Below are 23959 nucleotides of genomic sequence, written 5' to 3' on the forward strand. Positions count from 1 at the left end.
CTCACTCCTTTTGGGTTTAACAAACTATAATACATACTTATACATAACAAAATCTTTGACTAACTGACTTGCTAGATTTTTATGGCGCAGACTGTAATGTAAAATGAATATTCTGGTGTTTTATTAATCCTTTAATCAGTCAGACATGTCGAGCACTAGCCTAATATAGTCCACATTGAATGGACCATATCTATGTGGTAGAGATATAGAATACTTATAGGTTCATATGTATTTTATATAAAAGGGAACGGCGGTGGTGTTGTGGTCAAGGCGCCAATCACTCGGAAATCGTGGGTTCGAACCCAGTTATCCGAGCTGCGGTGGCCTAATGGATAAGGCACCTGCCCCGCAATCGGGAGGTCGAAGGTTCGAGCCCTGTCAGAGGCGGAACTTGGTACTGATGAGAGACAGGTTGGTGAGCCGCCAGCTAGTTAAATTATGGCTACCGATTGCCTACATGCTTGGTGCCTGACAGTAAAATGTAGGAATGGGGAAGTAATGCTGTTCGATGTATACAGGTGTCTCATATGCCAACTTGGCTAGCCCTTTCAGTAGGGGTGACACTATAATAAACAAACACTTTACTATACAGTCACAACTACGTACCTTATTGGGTTTTCTCTAGAAGCCGACCCGAAGCTTCAAGCTTTGTCGAAAACTGATATTTGTAATTGTCCGTAACCTACGCCTACTTTGAAGTCCAACAGTTAACAATGCTAATTTTTAGTTTTAGATTATTCTGCATTTAATTTGGCTGCTCGGTTATATATTTCGATATTTCATTTTCGAAACGACATTTGTAAATTAAAATATAACGCTAGCAGGAAGCTAGTGCTATAACTTTTAGTTTTTGTGCATGATATATTTGTCTAAAATATATCTGCTTGAAACGATCGAAGTTTAGACGTAAATAAAAACAATTTAATGATTGTTCAAACACATAGAATGATAACATATTTTCATTAAAGTTTACAATGTAATAAAAACTGCGTTTATACATATTTACAATATATATCATTACATTTTATGACACTACCCTTTAATTATGTTGGGATATATTTCATCATACAGATAAATATATGTGCACATTAATTAATATGAGAAACTGGCATACCAGACATGCGTATGTGATGTATGGAAAGATATATAGTTTTGTCTTTTTTTTGCGTTTCATCTGACAGTGTACCAACATCAGTTATGTCTGTCATTTTACATGCTGCTAAATATCAAATTTACTCAAATGCAGAGATGAGAACGGTCCCTTGATAGCTGTTAAATAGTATTTATACGACTTATAATATATACGCTTCGAAGATGTATATCACAGTAATTCTAGGGTTGAGGCTGGGCGATATCTATTTTTATGTAATTCTCGGTATCCTTTACCATACATAAGACCAGTTTCTGGTTCCAGTTTTGGTAAAACTGGTTTCTTCGATCGCATTCTTGACATGTCTTCAGAAGTCCTCGTCGATTTTCTTTCGAATTTTCTTCGATATTTAGGATGTGTTGGTTTCGTGCCTCTGGCTGCCGACATACCAAAACTTTCAGCAACAGTAGTCTTATCTGCAGACTCTTCGTCTATAGTTTTCAATGCAAGTTTCTTTAATTCTTTGTTTTCACTCGGCTTTGGTTCTCTTTTCTTAGCTACTAGTCTCGAAGAGCGATTATCAGATTTTTCAACGTACGTAGCTCGTTGGATACGTTTTGGATCGTTTGTGATATCTTCTACCTTCACATGTAGCTTCTTGAATCTCTTTTCAAGAGTATCGACCTTAAAACTACTCCCATCCAGATCTCCTCTTACCCTCTTATTCTCTTCTATGAGGCGACGGTTATTCATCTGTAGGTCGGCATATTTTTCTTTTAAAATCTCCCACTGGCGCTTTTCTTGTATAAGTACCATTTTTTCTTTTTCTAATTCTCGTTGGCGTTTCTTTAATTCTTTGACTTCATCTTTTTCGTCCTCCCCTTTTTCAGATTTCTTCGGGAGCTTTCTAAATCTGTCTGTCATTCTCAACCTATTCATCAAGCGTCTTATCTCGGAATCCATGGTCGTTATCTTATGCTCATATTCTTTTAACTTTTTGACTTCTTCTCTTAGACGGACTGTTTCTTTGCGCATTTGCTCTGTTTCTTCTTGTCTTTCGTCTTTAGCTGTCTGCATTTCATTTTTCAGGGTACTAAAGTTACCGGCTTTTTCCTTCCGAAGATCGGCTAGTTCACGGCGAACAATATGTAGCTGTAATCTAGACTCCCTAAGTTCTTCTTGATTTTCTTTTTCATTTTTCTTCATATCCTGATACTTAACAGTCTTATCCTCTAGAATATTCTGAATCTGTTCAAGCTGGGCTTTCATATTTCTAAGTTCTAATGCCTGAGCTTCAGTAACTTTTTGGAGAGTTTCATTTTCATCATGCAATTTATTATTATCACCTTCTGACTTCATTTTTTGTTTGTCAGTGTCGTTCAGTTTGTCTTTTGTTTTCTCTAAGTCTTTGTTAAGTTCCATTATTTTTAACTTTGACAACTTCTTTTCCTGAATAAGCTCAATTTCTAATGCCTGTCGCGTTGCACTCAAATCTTTTACTTTATCTTGCAGAGCTATGAAGTCTTCATTAAGACTTTGACCGTCTCGGGCTAAAACAGATAAATCTTCAACTTCCGTTTTCTTTGCCTTCAGCTCTTCTTGTAAATCACGTAAATTCAATTCTAAGTTTGCAACCTTGCTCTCTAGTACCGCTGTTTCCGATTTCAAGCGGTCATTTTCTTTCAGTAGATATATACCTCTCTGACGGTTTTCTTCAAGTTCAGCCTCAACCTCAGCGTACCGTTCCGTCTTCTGTCTTTCATTTTCTTCTTCATCCTCATCAACAATCACGCTTGATGCCCTGTCTATCATTTCAACGTGTTCTCTCTTTAGTTTATTCAATACTCTGATTTCTTCTTTCAATTTATGAATTTCTTTGCTCGCATCTGTATTGCTGACTTGTAGTACTACAACCTGTGCTTGTAGAGATAAAAACTGTTGTTCTTCCTTTGCTTTAATTTCTGGATCGGGTACCTTCTCCTCAAGATCCATCACCGTCTCTTTCAACTTTTCTCTGTCGGCCTGTAGGACGTCACATCTTAATTGAAATTCATGCTTTTCCTCAGCAAGAAAATCATACTTATTTTGCAGTTCATTTCTTTCTTTATCCATTTCAGCAATTCTGTATTCATATTGCTCTCTTTCTTTTAGAAACATCTTCAATTTGTTTGATATCTCCACATGTTCCTGTTCCATTTCATTAATTTTTTCATCTCTGGCTTTTGTAGCAAACTCTGTTTCCAGCTGAGCTTTTTGAGTAACAAGCTGGTGGTTCTGGTACAGCTTGTTGTAAGATTTTTGTGTTTCCGCGGCATCATCTTCCAACTGACGAATCCTTCTTTTAAAAGCTCTGTTTGCTTCTCTTAAATGTTCTCTGTCTTTATACACTACATTGTATGATTCAACACTATCCGCTCCAACTCCATCAGGTGTGTCCAGTTTAGATCTGAGTATTTTGTTTTCATTATATAAGACATCAAAACTTTGGAGTGTATCAGCATTTTCCTTTTCCAGTTGTTCAATTCGTCTTTTGTACCCTAATTCTGCTTCAAGTAAATCATCTCTTTCAGCAACTACCAGCTGATATTCTACATTTATTACTCCTGGTTTTTCAACGAGAGTAACGTTGCCTCCTTTCTCCTTTTTCCTCCCCATTGTCACCGCCTGTTATCTCTTCATTACTAACTCCCAGTTTTCTTTAATAAAAGAAACTTAGCATTTACTAAACATGTCAACTTGAACAACAATATTTGCTACAGCCATAATTTGAACAGATCTCCGAACTAGTATTACACGCAACTCTTTCAATTACTAATGAATTGAATTTCTTGACTGTTTACAAAGGAAGTATCTTTCATTTATGAGGGAAAAACCCAAACACTATATAATACGTTTTTATCTTTTTAAAAAATTATTAACTAAATTATATTAATCATTACCTTAATGATTGTCCAGCCAAATGTAAGTCACATTTTTTATAAAAGTTAAAAACAACAGTAAAATAAAAATATCTTTTCATAATATTTAAGACATATCATTTTCGTTAAAATGTAAACCGATACAATCATGTTATAACGGCCTTGTGGTTTTCAACCGTCGGTAAGGAAAGGTTAGCGTGTATTGACACTAACTACTGTATTTCTTTCTATTGTTTTAAAACTGACATAAATCGTATCTTTATTTAAGTACAAGTTAAACATATTTTGTTTTCTATTCGGTGATGTAAGAAGATTTCTGACTGTCAAATATGATTAATTTCTTTGGTACATTTGGTTTTAAAATTAACTTTTAGCCTGCTGGCGGCAAGTGATTCTGCATTTGCGACCAGTGCAGCAGACGTGCGTGTAGGTTGATAATGGTCTGCACTGTTCGCTATTCAGTCTGTAAATTTTCAGTGAATACTCCTTTGAATAATAAGTGGTACTGTCCAAATTGAATGATGGACCAATTCATTTCAGAAATTTAGCAGGTAAAGGTTAAGAACAATGAGTTTTATTTGCACTCATCTAAAAATGAATATTTCAAATAAATCATGACAATATTTTCATGACATTTTGGCGCATTTGCTTTTGCTATTTAGAACAATAAGTTGTTTTTGCACTTATCTCAATATGTATGTTTTAAACAAATCATGAGTAGAATATCGACAAACATTTTACTCTGAGAAATTTTGAGTTAATTAATTATTGTAAATATCCGTCGTGTTTACTGAAAGGAGGAGAGTGGAGGAGTGGGTGAGACTCATAGGCGACGATATTACCGGTATCGCCAGTATTATGTCGAATTATTGCTTAAGTCGAACACACGTTTATGTAGCTATTCCCGTTTGATCTGTATTCGTTTTGTTCTCTCATATCTGATATCACATTTGATAGTGCATGTCGTGTAGATGTGATTTGTGACAATCTGACTAAAGTACTTAATCTTCTAAACGAAGATCTGAGGATGACCCATTCATCTTTCTGTATATTTGGATTTCCGAAATTGCTATTTTTATTTTCGAAAATCTTTTTTTATTTGAACCAATCAGACGATCGTTTCAACAAGGATTTGGCTGAACCATCAAAATAGTGTCGAATGTCAAAGGGTGAGAAAAATGTGCAGTCAGTCCGGGGATCGAAACCTCACTCACTTACAGGGCAAGTACTCTACCGACAGAGCTAACCGGCTGTCTGACACCTTACCTGACCAAGTCGTACCATGACATGTCAAAACACGAGGGCGTAGTCGTGATGTGGTCGTCATAAGAATTGTAAATATGACAAACCCAGCCTAAATATAGATGTTTTAAACTTCTACTTTCACTTATAAAATGTTGACAGCAAGGCTCTAATTGGCTAGCGGAAGGGTAGTCAGAACGAGGCTATCAATAGAACGTCTTCAAATCCTAAGCGTAGCGTAATTGGAGATGTACTTTAGTCAGATTGTGATTTGTGACAATTCTCATTTGATACTAAAAACTGCTAAAATTGGGCAACTTAGAAATGTTTTCTTATTTACTGGTGCATTTCTTTTCTTTTTTTTTATCATTTAATGAATTCTTATATATTTAGTTTTAGGCAGAAGACAGGAGCTGAGCATGATATTTTAAGGCTAAGATTATTCATGTGGTATGTAAGGACAAGTCATGCTTGTGTTACATGACTGAAAATATCGACTAAAAGGCTCTTATATGCCAGCAAAATAACAACTATTGGTATTCTTATCGTTTTTACATATTGATGTGTTGCGGGTCCGAGACGAAGGATATGTGTGTGTTCAGGTTTAGCGTCTTTTTCAACGATTATTTAGTCATATAAACGACGGTGTGAATTGGTAGCAGTGCGCCAATATCCAACTTCATAGTGTTGCCTTACTGGAATATCACGCCGTAGACACGTGACATGGTACCCTGTCCAGTCACATTATACTGACACCGGGCTGACCAGTCCTAATGCTATCCTCTAAATGCTGAGCGCTAAGCGAGGATGCTACCGGTATATTTTTTACGTCTTTGGTACCGATGACCCATGACCTTGCACACTCGAAGCGGGCGTTCTACCACTAGGCTTAAGGTTATAACACACTAAATAGTTGTTGGTCTTTATTCTATATAAAATTGACCTATTTCAAATGGCCGCAGCACACATCAGGACCCATTTTAAATGTCTGTAAACTACATTTTCTTGAAAGATATTGTCAGTGCTAAATAAAAATCAAAAGAAAAGCTGGGGTCATGTTTGATGCAAGAAAAATAATTTCAGTCAATACACACAACCTGCAAAATCAGCTAAAAAATGAGACCCCAAATTATACTGGTGGTGTATGATCTAAGTTTCCATGAAAAATTTTGTCATGGTGTTATTTCATGATCAAAATGCTATCTTCATGTCAAGCATAGATCTGTCATGTGATTTTATCAAAAAAATTGCAAAGAAAATAAGTAAAATAACTCTACACAGCGAAAAAAACTGAGGACTATTTGTATCCGCCATTATGCGACTACCATTTTTTTCGCGCCATTTTTCTATTTAGTGTTTGTATGCCTTAAGAAGCGGTTCGATGAAATACGCTAATATGCAAACAAAATTACTGATACAGATGTGTTGAATAAACATGATAGGACGAGAGACGGTTGAAAATTTATATGTATTTGCCTTGATGCGAGATCAGTTCCTTGCTTATATAGCAGTAAATAATTTAAGTCAATAAAACGGACAAAATGCTTGACCCGAACGCTTTATTTAACAAACAATGAAATAAATAGTCTCATTTATATAGACAAATAGTCCATCAATTATACTATGTATCTTGAATTTCGGTAATGCCCACATCTCATGTATAGAACCGTGAAATGATGATAACCTGCAGAAAACGGAGGAACACATGTCATGTTCAACTCTTTCATAATTAGCTTTAATAAAAATTGACTCTTCCTGCAACGAATAACAAGTTATTTGTTAAAATAAATATGATATTTTTGTTCCAGTTTCAAATCAAAATGTCTGTAAGAACTACAGGTGCATATTTTTACGAGTGGCGAGCTAAAATATAAGATCTAGTGTTAAGAAGTGAAATATGATTTGATCTTACACATAAAACAATTTTATTTTATTTATGGTGTTAACCCATTTTCCCCATTTGTAGTTCCATACCAGTAACGTTTTTTTTTTTAATTTTCAGATATATCACTGGTAAATCACAATTATCAACTGAAAAAAAGTGTGATTGGTACAGTACAAATCCTTCGCACCACTTAAGTTGTAAATAAGCAAATTCATGCTCACATTCAAGAGCAGGCAGTAATATATTTCTGCTGCACTATGGTTTCCACATGTATAAATGTATGTTTCATTCAGGCAAATAAATAGGTACATGCATATAAGAATAAATTAATCAGATAATAAATAAATGACTAAATTGTCAGTAATACATGTGAATAAGTATTCAGACAAATAAATAGGTAAATAAGAATAAATTAATCAGAGAATAAATAAAGGACTAAATTGTCCGTAATACATGCAAGTGAATAAGCACTTAAAATCTGATTTGACATCTGATATATTCTAAAACTCTTTGCGAAAAGAAACAATATCTTGCATTATACACAGTGGCACGGGTTACGCACGAAGCAACTATTTTTTCTGAGCCAGATCGTTTTGAAACAGAATTTCATACAACTTCATCTCAAGGGATGATAATGGTTTTAAAGTTGCCACAATTAAAAAGAGTTAGAGGCAAAGGAAATGCCAAATGACAATAACTTAAAATTTTCTGTTCATCTTTTTAAATACAATGTACGTACTTCTAAGGACAACCCTAGATAATGTAATGACGTCTGTGACGTATCCATATGTGTATACATAGGAATATAGCATTAAACTATGAAAGTACGAACTAAAACCTGCTTGTCTATATGCCACCTAATTTTATATGGGTATTTAACTGACTATAATAAAAAAAAGCACAACATAGTTGTTTATCTAGGTATCTACCATTTCTTCTAGTTTCATTAATTTGTTATCATCAGTTTCATTTGCCTTCTTTTTAATTGCTTCTTTCTTTTTTATTTTATCGCCACCACGAAATGTTGCCCACTTCTTAGATTTAGCATCTTTGAATCCCTCAATCATTGAGCCTGTTACTTGTGGATCTTTAAACCTACTTCCGGTATCATTTACGTGCGTTTCATCTAAGGCTGCGCGTAGTCTGTTGTTCTCTTCCTGCAGTCTCCTGTTTTCAGCCATTGACAATTTCAGCTTCTCTTCGGTTGTTTTATCACCGTTGTCAACGTAATGTGCTACACTATAGCCAGGTGCCCCGTGATTTGCAAGTTGCAGGTCTCTAGCACTGATTTCCTCTCGGAGCCTGTGGTTTTCTTGTACCAGTCGTTTATTTTGTTCCTGTAGCTGTGAAGTTCGATTCATGCTTTCTCCAATTGTTTTTACGTCGAGTTCTTTCTTTAATCTTGCCACTTCAGACTTAAGTGTGTCACGTTCGTCAATGACACGTTTGAAGTCTGGTTTTGTTGCGTTCAATTCTTCCTTGGCTGTTTTGATTTCTTTTTCTTGTTTCTGGAGTTTTGCTTGCTGCGCTTCCAATTCTTTGGTCAGGGCTTGAACTAACTTTTCGCCTTTTAGTCCTTTAGCCTCTGTTGAAAATTAAACGTATTAGGTTAAATATATGTATTTTTGAGCAATCTTATAGAAGTAAACGTATCAAGTTATATTATATACATATATTTTTTAAACGATTTTACGGAAGAATATGTACTAGGTTACGTAAAATTCAGTGTCGGTACTAACATATTTACTTTATTTGATTGTCATTTGTATGTTATCAGGTGCCTTGTCTAAATATGGCATTGTTGACTTATTGATTTAGATACTTCGATACTTATTTTCATCCACCTTAATCCATCCATTTTATCGAGCTACGTTATTATGTTAACCAAAATGGTGGCAAGTGTTTCTGCCTTTGCGACCAGTGCAGACCAAGATCAGCCTGCACCTCCGTGCAGGCTGATCATGGTCTGCACTGGTCGCTATTCAGTCAGTAACTTTTCATTGAACACCCCTTTGAATAATAAATGATACTGCCCAAATTGAATGATAGGCCAGTCCATTTTAGAAATTTAGCAGGCTAAAGGTTTTGAATAGAATTATGTCGTTTTCTACTAAACAAAAAATAAAAAAAAAATAAATAAAGAGTGAAATGAATTGTATTGCTTTTCGCTAGAATATCCTGGCTTAAACTTTTTCTTACATCGATAACAGATTTGTTAAATGGTGCGAGGACCCACAAAATAACTGTCATTGCTCCGTCCTAGAATTAAAGTTTTCACCAATTGTGTGAAATTACATGTACCAACCATCGAATAATTACATGTATATAGAAATAAGAACAAAGATTTCATTTCAACGAAAACAGTCACCTTATTCTAATGGAAGTAAAAACATGTAATAAAGTCGTGTTAACTTTGTAATTAAACGACTTCTTGCTTAGATTTTTTACGATTAGCTTAATAAATCTTCTAATGTAACAATTTATTTTGCCAATATCTTTAAAATGATTGCATTTGAAGATACTTTTAAAATAAACTGTAACTGATAATAATGTAACAAAAAATTAACTAATTCGAATACTGCGTTGATGTAGTTTTATTTGAAAAAATATACATAAATTTGAACATTTTCCTAATCGATTTATTAGTATTTGTATTGGAATTACAATTAAAAGATAATATGCTCATTTAAATAAGACAGAATTTAAATTTTCTTCCGATTTATTGTATTGTAGCGGCATGATGCCGTTTTGGTCTCCTATGTTTTACAAGTTCAATACATTAAATGTATATTTTTGTGTCAGTTTGATAAATGGTTTTAGCTCGTAAAGTTGTGTAATAGCGTTTATGATTTTGTTGTTTAGCTAAAGATATGCCTGAATAAAAGCCGCCTTCAGTAATTGTTATGACTTCGATTCTTCAACGCTTCTGTGATTGCTGTTAGGGAGTTGACGTCTGTTTAAGTGTACTTACTCAACCACGAAATGTATCGATACAAATTACTGGTTATATTCTGCTTTAATTTTATTTAAGCCAATTATAATACCGGTGCAAGCTAACACTGGTCGAACAGTGTCTAACAAGTCAGGTGAGCAAACGCACAATAAGTACCAACCGAATCGAAGTAGACACAGGCGCATTACAAGATTCGACGGAAAAAGTGTTGTTACTTAATAAAAAAGAGTCATTATAACCTATCTGAGATATTTCTTAATCATTTGAAGAAAATGTAGCCTTAAACATGGTATCTTTAATTCTAATAAACATATAAAGCTGAAATGCACAAAAATTATATTTACTTTGATGTATCTCAGAGTAACTCAATCCTGTTAAAAGCCCACTTCCCTCCTTCTTAGGGATGTCAGGTAATTTTGTTAATCTTTTTATCTTCATATTTGTGCCTATCCTTCCATCTTCGTCAGAAGCAGCACTTCCAAGAGCTCGATCTTCTCCCTCTTCAATTCTCTCTTTCAACAACTTGTTCTTTCTGTCAGCAGACACTTTCGTTTTGCTTGGTTCCACATAGACCGCAGCTGTTGATTCCACAGAATCCCGCAATCTGTTTGCTGATAGAGATTTTGCGTTTTGGAAATTTCCCTTCCAGCCACCCCCATTATTTTCTAGAAGGTTTCTTAGACGCTGGTTTTCTTCATACAGACGTGATGCATTTGTAGATGCATCTTTAAGTTTCCCTTCAGCAGATTCAAGTCCTCTGAGTTTTATAATCAGATCATCCTTTCTGTTTATATCATCTTTCAGTTTAGCCATTTCGTCTATTAGACGTTTATTCCGGGCTTTTATGTTATTAGCCCTTTCTTTATGAAGCTCTAACTCGCGTCTAAATTCCGAGTCTTTAACCTGCAGGGTGTTTTTAAGAAGGGCAGTTTCTTCTTGGTACTTAACTGATGACGCAGCTGTTGCTTTTTCCTGGTCTCTAACTTTGTTAAATTCTGATTTATAGTCTTTAGATTTCTCGATTGTTTCTCTTAAACGCATATTTTCCTCGTAAAGTCTTTGATTATTTGCTGCGGCATCCATGTACTTTGCTTTTGTACTTTCAAGTTCTTTTAGGCTGCTTATAAGATTATCTTTCTTTATCATTTCATCTCTTAATCGCTGGCTTTCAGTCATGAGTCTCCTATTTTCATGTTGAATTCTGGTTATTCTGTCAGCTTTCAGTCCGATTTTCTTTATCTCGTTTTCCTTTTCTTCCATAGCTTGTCTTAAATTTGCATTTTCTACTGTAAATTCTTGGTATTTTGACTCTATGAGTTTTAGTTTTTCAGTTTTTGCTTGCAGGTCCTTCCGTAGATGTTCAGAATGACTGCCCTCAACCAAAGCGAGAAGTCGTGTATTTTCTTCTTGCAACCGTTTATTTTGCGCTAGTATCTCGTTTAATTTATGTTTCTTCTTAGTCCATTCATCTTGTGCTTCTTCTGCTGCACGCTTATCTTCAAGCAGACCGAGTAATCTACCATTTTCATCTTTTAGTTTTCTTATCTCATTTATAGCATCCTGTTTGATTTCTAATTCCATTTTATGCTTTTCAAGTTCGTTTTGTTCCCTTTCTGCTGCTCGTATACGGTTAGCTAGATTTTCGCTTTTCATTTCTTTAACTACTTGCTGCAAACTCAAAAGCTTTTCATTTGTAACGTCCTTGTTTCTCTCTTCGGTTTCCCGAAGCTTTTGTACAAGTTCTTTTAAATTTGTTTCCATGTTTTGGATTCTATCCTCAAATACTTTGAGGCGAGCCACTTCTGACCTAAGAGATTCACTTTGATCCTTTAACTGTTGTGTTTCAATCTCACGCTCAGCCTTTAGTTTGTCCATTTGCTTTAAGAGTTTATTAACTTGATTTTCGCGTTCGTTCTTTGCAATTTCTATTTCTTGCTTCGCTTGAATTAGTTCGGTCTCGGTTTTCTTAAGCTCTTTTTGTGTTTTCTCTAACTCATCCTTCAGTGACGCTGTTCGAGAGGAACTTTCCCCCGATACTTTGTCAACATCCTTTTGTAGATCCGATATCATTTTAGATTGTCTTTCGTTTGCTTTTACAAGTTTTATATTTTCAGTCTTGAAATCATTTTTCTCCTGCTGTAGCATATCCAGTCTTACTTTATGTTCTGACAGTGCGGTGTTCATAAATTCCTGATTTTTCAGAAGTTCTTCCAGATCAGATTCCAGTTTCAGCCTTTCTGTTTTAAATTTGTCCTCCATACCGTCAATTTCTCTTTGTAAAGAAACATTTTCTCTTTTGCATTTTGACAGTTCATTGTAAACATCCTTGCTACTTCTTAGTGATTCTTTTAATTTTTCAAGTTCATCTCTGTTTTCTTCATATTTTGTATTTAGTGATTTATTATCAGCCTTGAGTTCCTCATGTAAGTTTTGAAGGTCTTCGTGTTTTGGCTTCAGCAATTGAAGCTCCACCTGCAACGCGTTCAGTTCATCTTGAAGCTCTTGTATTTTTCCAGAAGCTGTCGAGGTTGACTGATCGATGTTATTTTGAAGTGATTCTTTTTCTTGCAGTAAGCTTTCCTTTTCTTTCTTAATGAGATCTAGCTGGTCCTGAAGCTTTTCTTCCACGTTATTATACTCAGTTTTTAATTTTAGATTTTCTTCAGTTAAAAGTTTAAGTTCATTATTTTGAGCAATTAGTTTTTCGTTAAGGTCTTTGATTTGAACATCTAACTGACTTGCCTGACCTGATGCCAGAGCTTTAGAAGCTTGCTTTTGTGCTTTTGCCTCAATTTCCATTCTCTTTGATTCTTCTTTTAAATCAGAATTCTCAACTTCTAGACGCTTGACCTTTTCTTTAAAGTTCTCAATATGCATATTTAAATCTCGTATTTCTCTCTCGGTTTCCATTTTCCTACGAATAGAGGATGCTGTTTCACGTTTTTTTGTTGAAGCTTCTTCAAGTCTTTGTTCGAAGGTTTCCTTTTCCTTTTCCAAAATTTGAGTTTTTGCTTTGAGTTCAATGTTTTCGTTCTTCAGTTCTTCTATTTTCTGAGTCATTTCTTCTATCTTTTGATCCTTTATGTTAGACATTTCTTCATTTCGCCTCTTTACTCCCGAAGGCGTTCTTCTGCCAGTTTCTTTTGCTAGTTCAAACATTCGTTTCTCAAAATCTGCCTTGTCGTTTTCAAGCATGTTGTTTCTTGTCTGCATTTCGACATTCACCTTTTCAAGTTTGTGCATTTCTTTGTTTAATATGTCTATTTCCTTTTTGAATTTAGCATGTTCTTCTCTCATTAATCTTTCTTCTTCTTCCTGACGTCTGGTCTTTTGTTTCAGTTCATCTTTCCACGATTCGTCGGTATTTTTTCCAAGTGCCATGAATCCTCTTTTCAGACCTTCATTTTCTTTTTCTAGCAAGTTGTTTCTCTTATTCATTTCGGCCAAATCCTCTTTTAGTCTGTACTTTCCATTATCAAGCTCGTGATTCATTCTTACTAAATCTTCTCTTTCATATCCCATTGTCCTGACTGTCTTTTCTAACATTTTACACTTCTTTTCTAATTCATTTATCTTCTTAACATCATCTAACCTATCAATAGAGTTTAACCTTTCTTCCAATTTCTTTGCTTTATCTCTTAGCACTTTATTTTCACCATATAATGTTTCAAAATTGGTAAGCATTTCTTTTGCATCTTGTTCAAGTTGAGTTATTCGACGTTTATAAGCAGTTTCTGCTTCTCTCAAAATTTGTCTGTCTGCATAAACTCTTTGGTACGATTCGATATGATTATCGTCACCCTTGTCAAGTTTGTCTCTAAGTGTATTGTTTTCTTTATAAATTCCTTCATAGTCTAGAAGAATCTGGGTATTTTCCTCTTCCAGCTGTTTAATCCTTCTTCTGTATACTTTATCCGACTCTAGAAGAGCATCGCGTTCGGCTATAACAGATTCATATGATTTTGTTGTTTTGATAACAACTCCTCCGCCTAGATTAGTTGTTACAACTTCTCTACCATCATTTTCATCCTGGTCCGTCTCTGAGAACCGTACATTTGGTTTCTTTTGATCATTTCCTTCTGGTTTTTTAAGAATACCAGGCTTTTCGCCTTTCTTTTTGAAGGTATTCAAGGTTCTACCCGTGAATATTGTGCCTCCGGGCCGCTGTGGATCATATTTCACCGGCGAAGCTTGGAATAGGTCAGGACTCCTTTCCCTTAGATTTCCGTCTTCATTTTTAAATCCTGGTTGGGTTACATAGTTTGGAGGTTTGGACGAAACCCATGCCCGCCCTGGCAGGGTGGTTCCGGCGCTACTCATGCTTATGTCTTAGTTAATTTCCAAAACAGTTTCACGTCAGCTTCCCTCTAAAACACATCAAAACAATATGTGTCAATGTGTTTAAAACATATGTAAAAGGATATTACTGGCGCACTATAATACGTTGAGAACATTTTATGTCAGTGTTTAGCACAAATTTATTAATGAATCATCTTCTTTGTACGGAAGAGCATTAGTGTCAGGTGTATGTGAAATTTCGAGTTACTTATCTCGAAATTTAGTCGAACTTTAGAGTTACTAAGTCGAAATTTCGTGTTACGTATCTCAAAAGTTCGAGTTACTAAGTCGAATTTTCGTGTTTCTATGTCGAAATATCGAGTTATTATGTCGAAATTTCGAGTTACTAACTACACTAGTTTAAGATGATGTATAGGTCCTGGCCAAGATTAGGTACCTGGTGTATTCATCGGGTAGCCCCACAGGGTCATATGATTAAGATGACCGGGCAGCGTTTGCTCTTAAAAAATATCACTACTTAAACCATGTTTAAGTCTGAAATGTTTTCGGCATAGTTTGAGCCCATATGGCAAGGAAATATAGACATACCCTACATGAACGTGTATTAATGAGTCTGCCCAAGATTGCGTACCTGGATAGATCTAGATTTTGAGGAGAGGTCATAGAAGGTGACCGGGAAGTATTCAAACTTAGAAGATTTCAGTATTTTGGTTTTCAACCTAGTTCGAGCCCCTACCATCTGAACATACTTCACATGTAAATGAAGGTATATATCCTGGATACAGTACGGAGTAGCTCTAGAGGCTATGGGGTAGGCCATACATTGATGTTTGGTAGTATATGCTCAAGTCGCTACCTGTTGAATGATTCCACTTCGAAGAGTCGAAAGTCGTCCATATCATTTTTGACCTTTGACAGACGGACAGACGTTCAAATTTTGCAGATAAAAGGGCAAAGTACGAAGTCGATATTTCGTATTACTTAACTCGACATTTCGAGATACTAAGTCGAAATTTCGTGTTAGTAACCAAATAGTCTTTGAGACTATCATAGGTAAGCTCAGATAAACCTTTTGTTTGATTTTGTATATTTTTTTATATAATATAAAAGCTTGAGCAAATAATATTAGCAAAATATCACAAACCTTTATCAGCATACTGCTTAATTATTCTCCTCACATTTTATGCATGTATGTGAATGAGACTTAAATAAAGATTGAAACTATCCTACAAACTTTATGAAGTGTATAAACATCTAATTAATCAATATAGCGACAAAACGTTTAACTTGGTCACGGACCTACTGAACACTTGTAACATTATATTTCGGATTGACAGTTATTTAAAAACCGAACTTTCCCTTTTGTTTTAATACAAAGCGCTTGAGTAAATACAATGTTTTCAGTGAGATAATCTCGTCTAAAGCGTATTTAAAGTTAAAATGAAACTCAGATTTTACAGTTTTTTTCAGACTGACATTGTCAATTAAAGATTGACATACTTTGCACAAAAGGACTCGCGATATGCACGCGCTTGCATTGATTCATTAAATTTCCTATAAATAGATTGTTTGGAAGCACGCACGGTTTGATTAAACCCGTTTGTAAGTGGTATATTGTAATAAAAATGCATTTTCTTTCTGCGAACAGTATTGAAAAGCGCTTGTTTCCTAATTTCGGTGCATATTCAAGTATTCCACGAAAAACAAGAATATTAATTAAAGCATAGTTTCCGAGTAACAATTTGCTTTCTGACAAGAATGGTTACATAATTACAGTTTTGTGAATAATTTCAATTTTCGCTTTTTTTTAAACATGACAGTCATCCTGTACATTCTTTTTAAACATTGCACATGTCTTATATAATAATTATTACCAATGTTAAAGAATAAGTTTATTTTCTTATAATTTGTCTCCCAATTACAGTATATCATCATAATAAATTTAAATAATAGATCTTCCGACAGAATCAAATTTGCAAGAAAAATATCTGAAAAATATATTTGAGACGCTGTTTAGTCTTTCAGTACACCATAGGTTATAGTACTTTTGTTGTAGGATTGGGTAACGAATTCATATGCCAAAAAACAGGGAATGGCAGTATGATTGAAGTATAATCAGAACGAGGCAACGCTAAGAGATCCCTTCGTATATACTTACGTGTCAATTCGGATAATATACAGCTGTGAAAGAGGAAAAGTATTAAAAGTATTCAAAGTTAAGCTACCATTTTCCCGATTTTTTCTCTATTCATGACACAAACATAGCAAAGCAGTCTCCCCTTTCTACATCCAGGCACTAAAGGCTCTCAGATCGGCTAGCATATTGGTCTCTAAGACTTTCGCGGGGGAAATAACACAGAGACTAAAGTCAGAAGAATAAGGTATGTGTTAGGCGGCTTTTAGTGCTGTTTGGTAAAATAGTTTTTTTCAGTTTTTAAACGCCATAGACAGAATATATATATTGTTCCTCTCCCAACTCGTATAAGGTGGCTAATTTCTTTCAATGGCACCACGCAATCAAAACACATACATACTGTTCTTAAGTCACCCATAAACATCATGATTTCGTTCATTAATCTCTCAGACTAAATGGCGGTCACATGTGTGAAGGGAAACAACTGCTTAAGAATTTCGATCAATTTCAGTTCTCGTTGTCTACCTTAAACTGACAACCTACTTTAACGCATTTAAAACGTACGCACTCACGCACGCATGCATCACGCTTAAATAAACTACTAAATCTATCTTCACATTTGAGTAATGCCTATAGCTACTTTCAGTGAGGTGATAGTTAGATGGGCTCATTTGGTAAAGAATGTATATATGACACTGAAAAATGATAAAGTGATTGAAAATAAAAGTTACATATTGGTAGAATGCAAGTTTTCTGCAGTATTTCAAAAACGTTGCAACGGTTAAGTACCTTCTCCACAGTATTTTTGGTTATTTATAAAACTATTTTGCAAAAACCTTATGTAAATAAGATTGTACTACTTTTTTTAATCATTTTAAGAGTGCTCACTTTTTATGGACTTTCAGAGAAATAAAATTTGTTTAACTTACTGAATGGAAGGGACGGTCCTTTTAAGAATGAATAAAAAGTGACAACTGACTCTCCATGACATTATAATACCCAGAAACAGCTCATACCAAGGTTAATGCTGAAACGCAGATATCCTAGCGTATCCTACATAATTTTACATCTCGGTTTGGTTTTATGGAAACTATCTAGCGTTGACACATTTATTGGTAGAACTGATTTTAGATTCGTTTTCAGATATGATATATTGCATTTAAATATGACTTCATTGTGCTCTTTGTTGGTAGTACATTTTGTCCCGTTGATTGACGGTCTTATTCATATTTTTGTTAATAATTAATTTGTTGAACAGGTCGATAAATTATACGACATTCAGCATAAAATGGTTATAGATTGTTTTACATGATATATTCGCACCACTTGCTTCTTTCTTTAAAGGCATACAGTGCCTGCATTCAAAATATGCTGCACAAATGAAATATGCATAATATTATGAACTTAAATCATATCAACTATTATTTTATTTACAATTTGTTATAATTGATAACAGCTTGTGAACAGATTTGAATAGTAAATGAAGAGATTAGACAGTGACAGCTAGGTCAGGTAGCATACAAGAAAGAAACATAGGTACAGTCTGTAGACACAAGGAGCACATCCAGTGCAACCAGAGCCCCGCAGCATGAAATTAACAACACCAGAATGGAATCGATAACACAATGGTTGTACTACTCACACATCAACAAGACAGTTCTGTTAGAAGAAATTCATATTTAAAATACATTCAATATAAAGGGGTGGTGTTATACCACCAAATAGAGAGAAAAATACACATATATTATATAAAACTTTGTACGGTAAAATACAAGTACAAAATAGACACACCACCATGAAACAGACGGCATATTAGGAATGAAAGGGGGAAAAAAGCTTACTATCAGTGATATCATTCCCTTTATTGCACATGGTATTACAATGAGAAAGGTCCAAAAAGGAACAGCCACATTCACATACAAGTACAAGATCACAACCTCACATTGTTATATCCGTGACATTCCAAACTCATATACAGCAAGGATAATTTTTTTGGATAAAACTATCTAGATTCTCAAAGCATCTGCCTTTCAGTTATGGGGCTAGCAACTCATTCCAGACAGACAACTTATACCACAGTCACACATACGGCGCAAATAGCTACGGATAGAAACGTAGTAATCCGTATCGATCCGTACCTGAGCCGTACGGAAATTGATACGGACTACTACTTTAAGGTACGGCTCAGGTACGTATCAATACGGATAACTCCGTTTCTATCCGTGGCTAGACGTAGCTATCCGCGCCGTATGTGTGACTGGGGTATTATACCACGGAGAGCCACGTTCGGATAAGTTTTGCTGACGGCTAAAAATTGAGTATGGGAAGCAACTCCTTACTACTTATAACACAAGCATTTGGCCACGGTGCTGTTTGTAATTGCGAATGTTATGAATTAATGGGAGGCTTATAGATTTCAATATCAAATCCCAATTCTGCGTTTTTTATTGGAAAGTATTTGCAATTGTGTTAGCACGTAAAAATACTAAAATTGCTTAGAATAAAATGCTAGTTTATGGGACTTGAGCTATTATTGTTAGGTTTCTGTGCCACACTTTTTCTGCATGAAGTACCATATCTTTATTTCAAAACGAAAGAAACTGAAACTGCAGTCGAATTTCGGTTAAAAGAACTTACTGGATGTAAATACAGATGGGAATATTATGGCTCGAGTATAACTGTTTCGGTGCTAACGCTAAGAGTTACCCTACTGCCATAAATATTAAGCGTGATAAATGTTATATGTGAACCTTTATTATAAGGTAGGTACCAAGAACAACTACCAAGATGTTTGACTGTGATCCTGTAAGGTAGGTACCAAGAACAACTACCAAGATGTTTGACTGTGATCCTGTAAGGTAGGTACCAAGAACAACTACCAAGATGTTTGACTGTGATCCTGTTTTACAAAAAAAGTAAAAAAATACACCCTACCCCAGGGAAGTCTTCTTACATGCCTGGTTGTAAGGAAGAGCTTTCCAGGACTGGGGTGAAAACACAAGAAACTTCAATCACGTTTTCAAGAGACATTTTTGTAGTCTTTTCTGACATCCTGACTCTGTATGAACGTTAAATCGTCCGTTCACTTTGAGTTTAGGAAACTGTTTTTTTTTTGTATGGACGTTTTAGACACATGACAGTATCAACACACGTTGCTGAATCGCACTTATTCTGTTTAAGATCTCAGTTATACTCAAAAATATTTTCAAATTTGAAAATGCAAACTTTTTCATAAAATTTTGTGTGTAAATGGCAAATTTGTTTAACGATAAAGATAAACTGCCATATTAAAGGGAAATATAGTCTGGGTTGTCTTTGATAATTCATACTGCGTCCATAAAATCATAGCAAACATATCTCTAAAAATAATGCGAATTGGTACGATAGTATCTACAATACTTATAAACTATACAACTTAATCTATTCCAGAGGGAATTTGATAAATAATAATTCAGCAGTGTGTAAATGACGTCATAAACACATTAAAATGTTCGCCTCAGTGGTTAGCCGTATTCTTATTTTTCAACCTCAAAAATACTTTTCAATACATGTACTTGTTCGATTTTAGAAATTATTTCTTTTTTATGGGTTTTATTATAACACCAATTTATGGTTAGGCATTCATTCCACTTTAATGTCAGTGCCCACTAAGGTAAATAAATATTGCCTTTGAAGCATACACTGTTAAAATTATAAAGAACAATGTAACAACTAATGACAGATATGAATTCATCAAAAACAAAATGTCGACACAGCTTCAGTCAGACAACAATGTTCACACTCCGACACTCAAAGAACAAATGTTTAGTAATTTGATAGACGCTACTTGAAAACTCCTTCGACGTAAGGGGAGTTACATTATTAAACAGAAAGAAATATATATTTTGAAGTAGAGTTGACGGGACATTTTCAACTAGACTCACTTTCGGGACAGGCGAGTTTGGCTAACCAAGACTTGATTGTACATGTACTTGTTTAAAAAGTTTGAGTCAAATTTCGACTAACCACATAAGGTTTGACTTCTATGTTTAACAATAATTAGGCAAAATTTCAAGTCAAGCATATTCGACATTCAAAGTATGTTTGTTTATGTTTAACAAAGGTTTAGGCAGAAATACGAGTAAAGCGAGTTTGACATACCGAGGTTTAACTGAATATGTTAACGCTTTTGGCAGATTTTCGAGGAAAGCAAGTGTGAATGTGATATGCCGAGGTTTGATTGTTTCCAAATTTCGATTACACCGAGTTCAACATATTGGGCTTGACTACACATGGTTAACAAAGTTTTAGGCAGTATTTCAATATAGGAGAGTTGGATATACATAGGTCTGACTTATATGTTAAAGTTTTTGACGAAAATTTCAACATATCGCGGTTTGCCTGTATGCGTTGAATTAGCTTTTTGGTGGAATTTTCCGACAAGCGAGTTCGACATACCGAAGTTTTAAGTGTATTGGTACACGCCTAACGGAAAATTATTTTCCTTTAAAATCAGAAACACATCTTGGGCATGTAGTCCACTCACTAGCCAAACATTCATTAATCATTTATTCATTTTAAAGAGTGTTGCACTGAACGGTAATTAACTCGTGGTATATTAAAAAGGTACCATTAGCACATATTTACATAGTTATGTTCTATATCGAACCACTTCTCAGAAGTAACACGTCTCTTGTTCTGAACTGCCGAAGACTAATTTCACGGTCTTGGAGATTGGGTTGCTCGAGATCCGATAAATGGTAATGAGAACCTTGAGTCCTGGCTCTGCATCGAACGGATGCTTGCAGGTCCTATACTTGGCTGTCTCGAAGGAGAGTTTGTGAAAGGCGGTGCATTACTCTTGTAATAATCTGGACTTCTCGTTGCTATTGTTGTATCATGTCTTGGCTTTTCTCTGTATTCGTGATATGATGTGGTCTTTCCTGACGGAGGGCGATAGTCAAGATTTCTACGGTTGTTATTATCTCGACCAGACATGCGATGTGAATCTCTGTCGACACGATGTGGATCTCTGTCGATACGATGTGGATCTCTGTCGATACGATGTAAATCTCTTTCGATACGATGTGAATCTCTATCGATGCTATGCTCTCTGTTTCTATCTCGAGATCTTGGTGCATCTCTATAGTCGCGGTCTCGACTTCTTCTTACTTCTGGAAAGTTGGAATGCTTGTCATACTTTTTAGAGTAGTTAACAAGGTCTGCAGACTGCCTTTCTAATTCTATAACCCTTGTTTCTATCTCATTGTTTTCTTTCTCCAAAAACTTAACCCTTCTATGTAGTGCACTTTTTTCACGCTCCAGCTGCTTTATCATTTCATTTCCCATGACAACGACATACGAACTTTTCTTGTTTTCGTTTTCCTCATTGGTTCTGATTGCCATATTCTGATAATATAAATCATCAATAGTCTTTTTCATGTCTTTAATTTCCCGTTCTTGTTCCCGAACTTTTCGTTTGAGAGCTGCTTCCACCTGGAGAAGCATCGTTCTTTCTCCTAAAATTTGGTCATATTTGGCCTTTAACGACTTATTTTCAGTAAATAAATTTGTTCCTGACCGAAAAAGTTCTTCTTTGTCAATCTGAAGCTGATTTACACGTTTTCGTAGCTCTCTTTCGTGTGCAATCATAGTTTCTTTTTCAACTTTTGCAGCCTCAATAACTCCAACCACATGCTCATCTTCAGAGTCGTTCTCCTCTTTTATGGATGCTTCTTTTCCCTTTCGTTGTCTCTCTTTAGCGGATTTACTCACAAGAACGAATTCAGTCTTTCTTTTTTCTTCGTCCCATTCCTCTTTAATTTTCTTATATCTAAGTTTTTCAAGTTGTAATTCATTCTTAATACTTCCAACTTCCTTCTGTATTTCATTTATTTCATCTTTCTTTGATTCGTTTGCACGAAAAAGTGACTCATTTTCAGATTTTAATGCTTCACTTTCCAGTAACATTCCTTCAATTTTGTTCCTATTTTCAGCCAGTTCTCGTCTAAGATCTTCAATATACTGTCTGTTCCGTTTGACTTCATTTTCTTTCTCTTCTTCTAAAAGTTTACTCATGTCTTCTTTCTCGTTCTTTATTTTGACAAAGTCTTCTTTTAACTTTACCATTTCATCCTCAAATTCATTGTTCTTTTTCTCAAGGTCATCTATTTTATTTTCCTGTTCCTCTCTTTCAGTCTCAAGTTCTTTTAATCTTTCTTTATATTTCTCTACATCCTTCACTAGCTCGTCCGTTTCTTTTTGTGCTCGATCTTGATCTTCTTTGTATGTTTTCATTGTTTCTGCCATTGTTTCCTCTTTGTTTTTAAGCTCTTTTTCAAATTCTTTGATCTGTGAAGCCATTTTGCTATTTTCTTCTTTAAGGTCTTGACGTTCATTGTAAATCTTTTCATATGGCTCTTCGGTATGCAGCTTATTTTTTAGTTCAGTATTTTCTATTTTAAGCCTCTCGACATCTTGCAATAATTCAGCTGATCTGTTTTCTTCATCACGTATCTTCTGTGTACTTTCGGAATAACTTTGTTTTAAATTATCTCTCTCTTGCGTTAAGGTTTCTATTTCTGATTGCTGCTGTTTGGTTTTCTTGCCTGAACTAAAGAAACTCATTTTGTTTGTTCTTAGCGTGCATATGAAGTCCTGCTGAAAAATGCAAAATATATCAACTGAAGAGTGATATTATCGGCAGAATATTTTGCCCTCAAATGTGTGTAATTTATGTGCGCTTTGGACTGTGCATATGGAATTAAACAACATATTAATGTTGTTTTGGACAGTACATTGTTGAATGGCAAAACATATTTTGTTGTTATGTGTGCCACCAACTCAGATAATTATATGAGCCGCGCCGTGAGAAAACCAACATAGTGGTTTTGCTACCAGCATGGATCCAGACAAGATTGCGCAGTCTGGTCAGGATCCATGCTGTTCGCTTTCAAAGTCTATTGCAATTAGAGAAACTGTCAGCGAACAGCATGGATCCTGACTAGACTGTGTGGATGCGCAGTCTGGTCTGAATCCATGCTGGTCGCAAAGCCTCTATGTTGGTTTTCTCATGGCACGGCTCATATAATAAAATCAGTACACAAGAAGATCCGTTGACAGCATAGAACACAACCAAAGACAATGGTAGCAGAGTAGGGCTGACTGAGCCTGTGCTTGAAAGGTAATGTACAACACCTCTTACGCCAACCCCACCCGTTAGTGTCGGTATTCTGCAAATAAGTATGTTCATCTAATATAAAAGATATGTTAATTACCAAACTGTCAACGTTATTTTATCATTTAATATTTATCTTATCAATAACATATAAAACTTAACTTACCCTTTTTCCCTTCAAGTGATATACTTAATAAATATAATTCGATTCATAACATATAAACGAAACAATATACAGCCGTCTTTGATGTTCGATCAAGCGATTTGAATTCTTTTTGTTTT

General features: G+C 35.1%; 2 protein-coding genes across 2 annotated transcripts; both read right to left on the reverse strand.

Annotated features, from left to right (window-relative positions):
- Positions 1-895: 895 nt before the first annotated feature.
- Positions 896-4181, reverse strand: LOC128550439 (uncharacterized). Its single transcript, XM_053529502.1, has 2 exons — positions 4030-4181; positions 896-3786 (listed from the first exon to the last, which is right to left on the reverse strand). Exon 2 carries the CDS (start codon positions 3743-3745, stop codon positions 1322-1324), a length of 2424 nt encoding a protein of 807 aa, XP_053385477.1. The 5' UTR covers positions 3746-3786; positions 4030-4181; the 3' UTR covers positions 896-1321.
- A 2841-nt stretch (positions 4182-7022) lies between these two features.
- On the reverse strand, positions 7023-23931 carry LOC123563152 (trichohyalin-like). Its single transcript, XM_053524403.1, has 5 exons — positions 23844-23931; positions 21224-23160; positions 16546-16568; positions 10433-14416; positions 7023-8720 (listed from the first exon to the last, which is right to left on the reverse strand). Exons 2-5 carry the CDS (start codon positions 23125-23127, stop codon positions 8053-8055), a joined length of 6579 nt encoding a protein of 2192 aa, XP_053380378.1. The 5' UTR covers positions 23128-23160; positions 23844-23931; the 3' UTR covers positions 7023-8052.
- Positions 23932-23959: the final 28 nt, after the last annotated feature.

The sequence above is a fragment of the Mercenaria mercenaria genome, chromosome 2 (assembly GCF_021730395.1).
Source record: "Mercenaria mercenaria strain notata chromosome 2, MADL_Memer_1, whole genome shotgun sequence".
NCBI classification, from domain to species: Eukaryota; Metazoa; Mollusca; class Bivalvia; order Venerida; family Veneridae; genus Mercenaria; species Mercenaria mercenaria.